At 29.7% G+C, this 12,942-nt stretch overlaps 1 protein-coding gene and 1 non-coding gene across 14 annotated transcripts in view; both read left to right on the top strand.

Annotated features, from left to right (window-relative positions):
• LOC113860088 (pentatricopeptide repeat-containing protein At2g01860) overlaps positions 1-11,852 on the top strand; it is a 30,693-nt gene extending 18,841 nt beyond the window's left edge. The window contains exons 1-8 of one of the 13 annotated variants that reach the window (XM_027492720.1): positions 1,277-1,379; positions 2,006-2,077; positions 4,275-4,330; positions 5,380-5,453; positions 6,637-6,678; positions 6,805-6,936; positions 7,563-7,634; positions 9,317-11,009. In XM_027492720.1, coding sequence (XP_027348521.1) covers positions 9,364-10,812 — 1,449 coding nt within the window. In that variant the 5' untranslated portion in view covers positions 1,277-1,379; positions 2,006-2,077; positions 4,275-4,330; ... (3 more) ...; positions 7,563-7,634; positions 9,317-9,363 and the 3' untranslated portion in view covers positions 10,813-11,009. Of the gene's footprint in view, positions 1-1,268; positions 1,380-1,420; positions 1,499-2,005; positions 2,214-4,079; positions 4,202-4,274; positions 4,331-5,379; positions 5,454-6,636; positions 6,679-6,804; positions 6,937-7,562; positions 7,635-7,711; positions 7,857-9,314 lie in introns of those variants that run through there. The other 12 variants (XM_027492721.1, XM_027492722.1, XM_027492719.1 and 9 more) reach the window with 12 other exon arrangements.
• LOC113860455 lies at positions 7,993-8,056 on the top strand. Its single transcript, XR_003503907.1, has one exon. It is a non-coding gene; the product is annotated as a small nucleolar RNA snoR101 (small nucleolar RNA).
• Positions 11,853-12,942: the final 1,090 nt, after the last annotated feature.

The raw sequence follows: 12,942 nt of genomic DNA, 5'->3' as shown, positions 1-12,942 counted from the left end.
TAAATCATTAAAACTAAAGAAAGTAATTAAATTAGTTATTTTTTTATAAATATAAATTTTATTTAAAAATATTCATAATATTAAATGATTGAGTTAGTAATTTATATATTTAATGATACTAATAGAAGAAAGATATAAAAAGAATTTAACAAATAATATATTTTGAATTTATCATTTATTTCATATAATAAAAATTAAAAAAATATATTTTATTTTTTATAAAAAGAATAGAGTAATTTACAAGTGATTTATTTGTTTATTTATTTCAGCACATGGGTCGAATTTAATTTAAAAAATAGAAACATCTCACTTATTTCCTTGTACATGATTATTAGACCTATGGCCGGTTAGTTTTATAGGTAATACATTTAGTTAGTCAAGAAATTCATTATTGCTCAATAGCGTTAGTCTTTGAATTTCTTGACTAATTGCTCAAATTGTAATAAATCTTGCCAAAGTTTTTGTAACCACACTTCAACTTGATTGAATTCCCCTTTAATTTTCAGGATTTTGTCTTTCCTAATCAAAGTTCTATTAATCTACGTAGAAGACAATCCTACACACTTACATGTTGACGTTTTTTTTGGTGAGAATATTATTTTTTATTAATTTAAAAGTGAAAAGAAAATAAAATACACAATTTTTATAATTTTTATTAATAATAAAAAAATATATTACAAATAGGATGTTACTGATGTTAATATACTAGATTTTATATAGATGTGTTGTCCATAAAAACAAACACTCTTATTAAATCAAAGTTGCAAGTCTTCTAAAATGTCTTACATATTGAAATAAATAGAATTAAGATAAACCTAGTAGTTTTAATTATCTCTTATCTTTTAATTAAGAAAATAAAAAAATAAATTAAATTAAAAAATGAATAATTAACTTACAATACCTTTGTGAAATTTTAATTTTAAATAAAAAAAACAACACAAAAACACATAAAAATTATTCTTAAATTCTGTCCATATTTTATATCCAAAATTTTAATTTATTATAATTATAACCTTAAAGGTAATGGAACACATATTACCTTTGTTATTAGTTCGTAGCAAATTGAATTCAAGTAAAAATTTAATGATTTTATAAAAATAAAAATTACCATTATCAGTAACAATTTTTAAAAGGATACTTTTTTAATACCAAATCTCGTCATCAGCGATTTTGTTTTTAATCATCGAATTTTAAATTTTTTTTATATTTTCGTATTTTAATATTTTAAAATTTCCCCCGTATTAAATAAAAAAAGCAATGTTACATTGAGAGCTTCATCTAGTTCTGCTTTCTCCATGCTATCGAATTGGTTCTCCAGCTCTAGCTCTCTTTGATGAGATTTTGAACCTTTCTCCATTCATCCTACACCAAGTGATTAGGTATGTGCCGCGTTTTCTCTCTCTCAACGTTATTTTGAACCCTAATTCTGTTTCTAGTTATAATTTTGCAGCTTTTGTTGTTCTCTCGTGCTGATTTTCTCTTGCAAAAAGCGGGTATAGTTATGCTTCTTCGTTTCAATGATTCAACTCCCGTGATTATTTTGTATTTGTAGACACAAAACATCTCATTAAGGGACCACATAAATAACTCACGGGGTTATTTTTCTGTTCTGGATAGATAACACAGTAATAGATGAGAATTTGTGGCATAGAATTGAACTATGTATGTTTTTTACATGATGAGCAATTATTGGTTGATTGATACCTACATATTTTTGTCATCCGTGAGTTGTGTTGAAAAGTGAATATACAATCTGAATTCTGAAATATGTTGAATGTGGCCTGAAGAGTGAATATGCATGTTTAATCTGAAATATGATTAATATTATAATATCTTGAGGAGTGAATATACAATCTGAAATATGCAATTCCAAAAATATGGGATAACTATTTTGTTTACTTAAGATTAATCTATTTAGAATGGAGTTAATTATTTTATGTGATAACTTAGATAAATCATTTTTATATGCGCCAAACCGGTAATTCAGTGACATTTGCACTTGCAGTGCCACGTGCAATTTGTAGATTCCACTCTCCGCGTCCCCAAGGTTGAACTTAATTTGCCACATAGTTCCTTGGTAACTACCATCATTTTTCTTCCTGTATTTCATGCACTATTTTCATATTTCATGAATAACAAAAGGTGCTTTTAAAGAAAGAGGTGAGTATGCCTTGGTGAGCAGTACAACACATCTTGTCTAAGCAAAAGCCATGGTAACTACCATCTTTCAATATTCTTATCTTCTCTTTTCCAATGTTCTTCTCCATCCCTCCTTTCTTTTCATTGAACTCTTAATTCCATTCCAATCTCAAAACTTGAATAAACCACCAATTTCAAGTTGGACCAAATCCTAAGTTCAAGCCTCCTAAAAAGACAAATTGAAAAATTGAATATATAATATTGTATAGAGTGTAAGGTTTATTTTGTACACAACTTTATTTTGTTCAATGTATAGTCTTTGTAATACAATTTTTTTTCTACTTAAAATGTATTATTGTTTTTCATACTTGTGTTGTAAAATTGCTGTTTTTTTTAACACAATGACAAATAAAACCAGGACTGTTTTATAAATATTGGTGTTTATATAATGCAACCATGCTTAAGCTTTTGTTGTTGTTTATGTTAAGTTTTTGTTGCTATTTTCATATATTCTTTGTTGTTTTCATAATGGTTTACAACAAAATAAATATGCATGTATTGCTAAATGAGCTTAACACTCTAAAACAAAATGAAAAAAAAATTATAGGGAGAAAAATCACCAAAATTTTTTGATACTTTCTTTCTTTTTCTTTTTATGTTTTTCTGTATTCTTTTGTTCTTTTAACTCTATTTTCACATTGATTATTAATATTATTTATTTTCTTAAGTTTTCTTTTTTTTCTCTATTCTCTACTTTCTCGTTTTACAGTAATTTTTCTCTATTCTTTTTATTTCTTTCTGTTTTTCTTTTACATTTGTTTCTTGTCCTTCTTTTATGTCTTCTTCTTTTTTTTTTTTATTTGTTATATGTTTAATATATTTATATATTGTTATTCTGCAACAAACTATATTATATGGTTATTCTATAAATTGTTTAATACTTTTCTTAAAATGTATATCACGTGACTGATTGAAATTGTTATAATCAATTACGTTTTTTTATACAAGTTTTTTTTTTTAGTTTTGCAACATTTTATATGGAAAAGGACTATATGATACTTATCATGTAAGTGTGGAAGAATTTAGTGCAATATTTCTACTTATTTTAGCTCATGATCTTAAAATAAGAATTCTCAGAGGCATTAATATTTAACTTATATTTTAAATTTTTAAAATTAAATTATATTTATGAACATTCATATATTTTTATCTAATTTATGAGAAAGATAATTCATGATATAATATTAAATTTTAAGGATAAATTATATAAAAATAAATTTACTGTGTCATGATTTTTTAAAAAAATATTCAGTTATTATTTAATTATATCAACTTTAACAATTTATTTAATAAAATTATAATACAAAATTAAATTAACATTATATTATATAATTTGATTTTAACTTAAAATTTTAATTTTTTGAGTACGCCAAAAATAAAATTATATAATAATGAAATTAAAATTCTGAATATTGATTCTAATTTCACGCACCAAACGATTCTTAAGAGAAATTATTTTAAAATATTATTATTTTAATTATTATTTTTAAAAAAAATAAAAAATAAAAAATTCCGTTATTTAATATATAAAATTCTTTTGAAAAAAGTTAAGAAAAGAAATGGTAGTAAAAAGTTGTAAATTACTATTATGAGACAAAGCCCAAACCACTCCACCTAACCCGTTATTTACATTAGTCCTTTAATTAGTGGGCTTTGTCAAGCCCTTATTTTATGTGTTAGGGTCACTAGTCTGTCCACAATATAAATTTTTTTCCACCCTAATATACACTAAAATTTATCCACCAAAATATACATACATACACTAAAATATACTTATGAATCAAAAATTAAAAGTGTACACTAAAATTTATCCTAATTCTTTGATTAAACAAAAAAAAAACACCCGTTAAACTTAACGATCCTATCAATTCTTGATTTTCGTTTCTTTTCTTTTCCTACTCTTTCTCAACAACCAAACACCTGGGAAAACTCAATTTCACCATCTCTTGTACGATTTGCACGGCGAACACTGCCAACCTGTCATTTCATGCATCAGTGCTAGGTTTACACCATCACACACTGTTTTCCTCTTGCCGATTTGGGAATTTTTGGCTGAAACAATTTCTATTTTGCAGTTGCGCACAATTTTTCTCCTCTGAACTCCAATATTCTTTTGTACCTCAGTTGCCTTGTGAGACCTCTCTTCTTAATCTACTTCTACTTCTAGGTTTTCCTTAAGTTCTAACGCTATTATCTTTAGAATTTTTAAGTTTTTATTTATTTATTTTTTATATACTTGCTGCAATTTCATTCCAAACGTGTGTGATGAATTTCACTGGGACTGTCAAAGTTGATGTGGTTTTGACATTATGCTCTCTAGTCTCTACCCTTAAGATAATGAGTAACAGTGTGTGTATTCTACAAACAGGTACTTCCACTGATGTTGCGGCTTAGTAGTTCGCGCTTTACTGTATTCCATTACTTGTTTTAAGTAGTGTTTAGTTGGGTAAGCTAGAATTTCAACTTTGGTGAAAACTTAGAAAACCTGAGAAAAATTGGCAATGACTATCGGTTTAGAAGGATGGAAGAACTTTGAGTTAGAATTATTAAAATCAATCAAATCCAATAAAGTTCACGTTGGCAAGTCTAAGCTGAATTGACGGATTCATTTATTTAACATCAAGATTGTTCTTGTCATTGCTTATTTTGTTTTCTAAGCATGTTATACTCTACACTTAATTCTTTGCTAGTTTGCTAACAAACCTTTTTTTAGAGTACTATTGTGCATTCTAGCTTCTATACTTTGCTTAAATTACAAAATTTGTTAGCAGTTTTTTATCACGCAATATCATCTATGTATATAATATTCATAAAGTTGGTGCTGAGTGATTGATGAAAGTATGAACATTTTAATGTGGAAACATGTAAGATAAGAAAATGAGTTTCAATTCTTATCTTTACGTTGATTTATACCTTATGTGTGAGTTCTTCGATTTCCCCTCAATATGAATGGGAGGTTTGGTTATTGGGATCAATAACCTAGTATAACTTGACCCGTATGGATTGTTGGTGATTATTGATATAATAGTAGTATGAGCTATATTGCTCTTCCTTTTAACATTATTATTAATCTTTTATTGGTCTGGATATAGATATATTTTATTGGTGTGCATAAAACTAGTGTTTGGCCTCGTTGGCTTGTCATTTGCCATCTTTGATTTTCATGAATTTGATTGACAGCTAGCTTACAAAGTTTGTCAAAGATATAGAGATGACAACAGCAACTCCCACAACAATTTCAGATTAACTACTCTGTATGTCTATTCTCACGTTTTTTAATCTGTATCGCACAGCACATTAGTTGGTTTTGACTAGCACAGATTAAGATAATTGAAGGAATAATACAGTAATACCTTCTTTGATAATTGAAGGAATAATACATTTGAAATTTTTTTGACCAAACTCAATGATGTCGTGTGATCCAAGTAGCCAACTTCACCTAGTGGAATAAGGTTTGGTTGTTGTTGTTATACCCTTTTCGAAGCAGCCTATTCTGATTTCTGATTCCTTTGGTTTTGGGAGTTGGGAGCTTTATGGGAAAAAAAATGAAAAGAAATTTATTGAAGTGAACAATGTAGACTGATTTAAACTTTGATACTCAGAACTATGATAAATACAACTACTAAATCACACGAGAATGAGGTGTGCTATAGGCATCGATTGACCTATTAGTTGCTATGAAAAAATGGATTTTTCAAAAAAAATTATTGAGTAAGTCTATCTGTACAACTTTAACTAAAGCCACTAGAACTTAGCTTAGTAGTGAGGCGTTTGGATAGTTTGCATAAAACCTTATTCAAACCTTAATGCTACCATGTAAGTTGTTCCAGAAAAAGAGAGGGGGGTTGCTAATGGTTTCTTCTTTCTCTCTTTACTCTTCTTAATCATATTTGAATTATTTTTCTCATTTATGTTTCTGGTGTTCTTCTGATATGACCAGCCACCTTAGGCTAGTTTCCTTTCTCTTTATTTCAATTTGTAAAGCTGGGAAAATGATTTAGATAGTAAAATCAATGATAATATTTATAGAGATATTGAAAGCTTAAACTGCTATACAGCATGAAAGAATTGTTAGTAGTAGTGGGCGAAGTTCCGCTATGGCAACCCTGTAGCGTCGCGGTTGTCGCGCCGCGAATAGCAGTTGGAAATCATGGTTGTAGCAGCCGCTATGCTGTTCTCCTTAAAAATTCCGAATCTGCCCTTTGTTTTTTAAACATTTGGGGCTTTTAAGGGGGGGCCAATGTTGGGATTTCAGCCCCCCTTTATTTTTTGAATCTTCTCCCTCCCTCTCGCAGACCCTAGCCCCTCAACTCACCTTTCAACTCTCTCCTTAGCTCTCCTCTCATTTCTCCTTTCATTTCTTCTCTTTTCTCTTTGTTTTTTCTATTTCTTTCTCTGTTTTGATTCCCCTACTTTGTTTTGTTTCAAATTTCAAAGCTTCAAGTAGAAGCAATGGCTGCTCCTGCACATAGTTCCTTGGTAACTACCATCATTTTTCTTACTGTATTTCATGCACTATTTTCATATTTCATGAATAACGCCATCGAATTTTGAAAATTTTTTATATTCCTGTATTTTAATATTTTAAAATTTTCCCCGTATTAGAAAAAGCAACATTACATTGAGAGAGCCTCATCTAGCTCTGCTTTCTCCATGCTATCGAATTGGTTATCCAGCCCTAGCTCTCTTTGATGAGATTTCGAACCTTTCTCCATTCATCCTGCACCAAGTGATTAGGTATGTGCCGCATTCTCCCTCTCTCAACGTTATTTTGAACCCTAATTCTGTTTCTAGTTATAATTTTGCAGCTTTTGTTGTTCTCTCGTGCTGATTTTCTTTTGCAAAAAGCGTGTATAGCTATGCTTCTTCTTTTCAATGATTCAATTTCCGTGATTATTTTGTATTTGTAGACACAAAACATCTCGTTAAGGGACCACATAAATAACTCATGGGGTTATTTTTCTGTTCTGGATAGATAACACAGTAATGGATGAGAATTTGTGGCATAGAATTGAACTATGTATGTTTTTTACATGATGAGCAATTATTGGTTGATTGATACCTACATATTTTTGTCATCCGTGAGTTGTCTTGAAGAGTGAATATACAATCTGAATTCTGAAATATGTTGAATGTGGCCTGAAGAGTGGATATGCATGTTTAATCTGAAATATGATTAATATTATAATATCTTGAAGAGTGAATATACAATCTGAAATATGCAATTCCAAAAATATGGGATAACTATTTTGTTTACTTAAGATTAATCTATTTAGAATGGAGTTAATTATTTTATGTGATAACTTAGATAAATCATTTTTATATGCGCCAAACCGGTAATTCAGTGACATTTGCACTTGCAGTGCCACGTGCAATTTGTAGATTCCACTCTCCGCGTCACCAAGGTTGAACTTAATTTGCCACATAGTTCCTTGGTAACTACCATCATTTTTCTTCCTGTATTTCATGCACTATTTTCATATTTCATGAATAACAAAAGGTGCTTTTAAAGAAAGAGGTGAGTATGCCTTGGTCAGCAGTACAACACATCTTGTCTAAGTAAAAGCCATGGTAACTACCATCTTTTGAACCAAAACCCACTCTCTATTCTTCTCCCCATCTTCCTCTTACTACTAGTACTGACCAAGCCATCCTTGGTTTTGGTACTGGCAATTTCTCTTGTTTATGTTTCTAGATTTTGTCACAATTGTTTGGATATACATGTGCTGTATTATTTCAACTGAAATTATTTTTGTAAACTAAAATGAAAGTGCAAAGAGAGTGCATATGATGGTTTTACACTTGATCTCTGAACTTAAGGTAAGTTCACATGTTGATAAGTTCATTCACTGATGCTCTTTCTTTGCAGTTAATCATGAATCTGCCTGAAGGGCAGAAAAATATTTAATGAGGGTTAAGTATTGGGGACATAATTTTAAAAGACAATCATAGATTTAAAGTTATTGTTAAAGGGCATGCTTTTGCCTCATCCATAGTAGTCAATCCCGGATAGCAGCACGGAATAGTCAACCTCAAAAACGCTATAGCGGGAATAGCAGTAGTGGGATGACCGCTATTCTGAAGTTTTAGTACACACATATACATGCTGAAAAATATAAAATTAATATACAAATTTGGAACAAAATAAAAAAGAAAAATTCAAATTAGAGAAGGAAATAAATAACAAAAAGCAAAGGGTGCAGGAGCAGCCATTGCTTCTACTTGAAGCTTTGAAATTTGAAACAAAACAAAGTAAATGAATCAAAACAGAGAAAGAAATAGAAAAAACAAAGAGAAAAGAGAAGAAATGAAAAGAGAAATGAGAGAAGAGCTGAGGAGAGAGTGGAAAGGTGAGTTGAGGGGCTAGGGTTTGCAAGAGGGAGGGAGAAGATTTAGAAAATAAAGGGGGGCTGAAATCCCAATATTGCCCCCCCTTAAAAACCCCAAATGTGAAAAAAACAAAGGGCAGATTTGGAATTTTTAAGGAGAACAGCATAGCGGCTGCTACAACCGCGATTTCCAGCTGCTATTCGCGGCGCGACACTAAACCGCGACGCTACAGGATTGCCATAGCGGATCTTCACCACTCCGCTCCGCTACGCTGCCATAGGGGCCGCTATTGATAACTATGCTCTCATCTAAGCAAATTGTAATGATTATAGAGCAGTAGATAAAAATGCTTTTATAATCAATGTTTATAATGTTATTTTTCTTTTTTCTCATTCATTTAGAGAAGTTAAATTTGGTAAAGGTTAAAACACATACCCTACATTTCTCTACCTAAAACCAGTAGGTCCAGACAAAGCTTAAAACCAATCTGGTCCACTCTTAAAACAACTAAATTGTTTAACCAGTTCGTGAACTGGGATTATTTTATCAATCAGCAAGTTCCTTCCTGTGTCAACTTTCTATTTTTCTCTTTCTTTAGTTAATTAAAAACAAAATGCTAAATGTATGCTATGATGGTAACACCCAACATGGAAATTGTTGAAAGTCACATTTAAAAATGCAGAGAAGTGTAAAACTAGTGTTTGGCCTAATTGGCCAGTTGCTTGCCATCTTTGATTTTCATGAATTTGATAGATCTGCTTTGTCATTTGTGTCATTTTCTCTGCAGGTTCTTAATGACAATGAAACCACCATATTACTAATTCCCACTTCTGAATGATGTACTACACAGTGTCGTTTCCTAGCATGCATTTTGTTCCAGTAGGAAGATCTTTGTGCAGATACAAACGACTCACTTTAGCTGCTCATTCAAAAAGGAAAAGAAGACCACCACAGAACCGTCGGTATCAACCACATCCCAAGCAACCTCCAGAGTTTGGTGTTAATCTGTTCTTGAAGAAGCCTAGCACCACCTCTGGACCCATACCCATTGAAGAAGATATGTATGAAGGTCCTCATGAAGAGGAGGAAGAAAATATTGGTGTTGTTTGGGAATCAGATGAGCTTGAAGCCATCGCATCACTTTTTCAAGGTAGAATCCCACAGAAGCCTGGAAAATTAAATCGAAAAAGGCCTCTTCCTCTTCCAATTCCCTGCAAACTTCGACCTTTGGGACTACCTACACCAAAATCGCTAGTAAAATTGACAGCTCCAGGTGTGGTTTCTTCTCGTGCTTCTGTGGCTAAGAAAGTGTATAAAAGCCCGAGTTTCCTAATTGGGTTAGCAAGAGAAATAAGTAGACTTGGTCCAGATGAAGATGTATCTAAGATTCTTGGAAAGTGGGTGCAGTTCCTGCGGAAAGGGTCCTTGTCATTGACGATAAGAGAATTAGGCCACATGGGATGCGCTGAGAGAGCCTTGCAAACATTCTTATGGGCTCAAAATCAATCTCATCTCTTCCCGGATGATTGGATTCTGGCCTCAACTGTTGAGGTATTGGCTAGGAGCCATGAGTTAAAAATTCCATTCAACATAGAACAGTTTACTGGGTTGGCAAGTCGTGGTGTGTTGGAGGCAATGATTAGGGGGTTTATAAAAGGAGGAAACCTTAGACTAGCGTGGAAGGTTCTAGCAGTTGCCAGGAGGGATAAAAGAATGTTAAATTCCAGCATTTATGCTAAACTAATATTAGAACTTGGAAAGAACCCTGATAGACACAGGCACGTAGTGCCCTTGTTAGATGAACTTGGAGAACGAGACGAATTGAATTTAAGCCAACAAGATTGTACTGCTATAATGAAAGTCTGCACTAAGATGGGGAAATATGAAGTAGTTGAGAGCCTGTTTAGTTGGTTTAAACAGTCTGGCAATCAACCAAGTGTAGTTATGTTCACTTCTGTGATTCACAGCCGTTACATGGAGAAGAAATACAGAGAGGCCCTGGCTGTAGTTTGGGAAATGGAGGCTTCAAATTGCCTCTTTGATCTTCCAGCGTATCGTGTGGTAATAAAGTTGTTTGTTGCTTTGAATGATCTATCTAGAGCCATGAGATATTTTTCAAAACTTAAAGAAGCTGGATTTTCTCCCAGTTACGGCATATACAAGGACATGCTTCAAATTTACATGGCCTCCGAGAGGATATCAAAGTGCAAAGATATTTGCATGGAGGCCGAAATAGCAGGTTTCGAGCTAGATAAATATCTAGTGAATAGTGAAAAACTGTAGACTTTAAGAATTCTGCAGGCATCCTCTTGTCTGAATCAGTTTTGAATCCTACCATGGTAATGGGGCCTTCCATTTAATTTTGAAATATTTAATATAATATGAGGTGAATTTTTAGACTGAGTAACAAACTATGTTCTGCTAACAATTTCATTTGTCATTTATGAATCCTCTAAATAAACAACTTATATAAATTAATTCTTATAATTAGTTTTTTTATAAGTTTTTATTGACTTTCACTTCTAATAATTTTATCCATACACGTTCACTCTGCATATGCGTAATACTTCCTAGTATTGTAACGGAGTAAAATATCAATTTGGTCTTTGAAATTGTATGATTGTATCAATTTTATCTGAAAAATTATAAAAGTCTCAATTTATTCTTTAAAATTTAAAATTTTGTTTAATGTTAGTTTCTCTTATTAGTTTGCTTTGATCAATACTGAGGTGGCATTGTAGTTAATGATGATGTGGTACTAAAGTGGTAAATTGTAAATTTTGTTATATTTTTACTTTTAATTTCATTTAAATTTGATTCGTAGATTCTATTATTCATCTTATCTTCTCTTTTATAATGTTCTTCTCCGTCCCTCCTTTCTTTTCATTGAACTCTCAATTCCATTCCAATCTCAAAACTTGAACGAACCACCAATTTCAAGTTGTACCAAATCCTAAGTTCAAGCCTCCTAAAAAGACAAACTAAAAAATTGAATATATAATATTGTATAGAGTGTAGGGTTTATTTTGTACACAACTTTATTTTGTTCAATGTATAGTCCTTGTAATGCCATTTTTTTTTTTACTTAAAATGTATTATTGTTTTTCATACTTGTGTTGTAATATTGCTGTTTTTTTTAACACAACGACAAATGAAACCAAGACTGTTTTATAAATATTGTTGTTTATATAATGTAACTATGATTAAGTTTTTGTTGTTGTTTATGTTAAGTTTTTGTTGCTATTTTTATATATTCTTTGTTGTTTTTATAATGGTTTATAACAAAATCAATATGCACGTATTGCTAAATGAGCTTAACACTCTAAAACAAAATGAAAAAAAAAATTATAGAAAAAAAAATCACTAAAATTTCTTGATATTTTTTTTCTTCGATGTATCTTTCTTTTTCTTATTATCTTCTTCTATTTTTCTGTATTCTTTTCTCTTTTTAATTTTATTTTTACATTAATTATTAATATAATTTTTTTCCTATGTTTTTTTGTTTTTTCTCTATTTTTTACTTCTTCATTTTACAATAATTTTTTTTCTATTTCTTTTATTTTTTATTCTTCTTTTACATTTTCTTTCTTCTTCTTTTTTTACATTTGTTTCCTGTCCCTTTTTTTTTTTTTTTTTAAGTTTGTTATATGTTTAATATATTTATATATTGCTATTCTCTAGCAAACTATATTATATAATTATTCTATAAATTATTTAATACTTTTTTTAAAATATATATCATGTGACTGATTGAAAATTGTTATAATCAATTACATCTTTTTATATAAGTGTTTTTTTAACTTTACAATATTTTACATAAAAAAGGACTATATGATACTTATTATGTAAGCGTAGAAGAATTTAGTACAATATTTTTACTTATTTTAGCTCATAATCATAAAATGAGAGTTCTCAGAGACACTAATATTCAATTTATATTTATATTTATATTTTAAATTTTAAAAATTAAATTATATTTGTGAATATTCGTATAATTTCATTTAATTTATAAGAAAGATAATTCATGATATAATATTAATTTTTAATAATAAATTATATAAAAATAAATTTACTGTGTCATGATTTTTAAAAAAATATTAAGTTATTATTTAATTATATCAACTTTAACAATTTATTTAATAATTATTTTTGTATATTTAATCAATAGATTATTTTTTAAAAATTTATTAAATAAAATAATACAAAATTAAATTAACATCATACTATATAATTTAATTTTAACTTAAAATTTTAATTCTTTAAACATGCTAAAAATAAAATTATATAATTATGAAATTAAAATTATGAATATCAATTCTAATTGCATGCACCAAACGATTTTTAAAAAAAATTATTTTAAAATATTATTATTTTAATAATTATTTTTTAAAAAATAAAAAATTCCATTATTTA

This window comes from Abrus precatorius, unplaced genomic scaffold (genome assembly GCF_003935025.1).
Source record: "Abrus precatorius isolate BTA unplaced genomic scaffold, Abrus_2018 Scaffold2, whole genome shotgun sequence".
Lineage (NCBI taxonomy): Eukaryota > Viridiplantae > Streptophyta > Magnoliopsida > Fabales > Fabaceae > Abrus > Abrus precatorius.
Note: the sequence above shows the minus strand (reverse complement) of the source record. Positions and strands in the feature narration are given on the sequence as shown.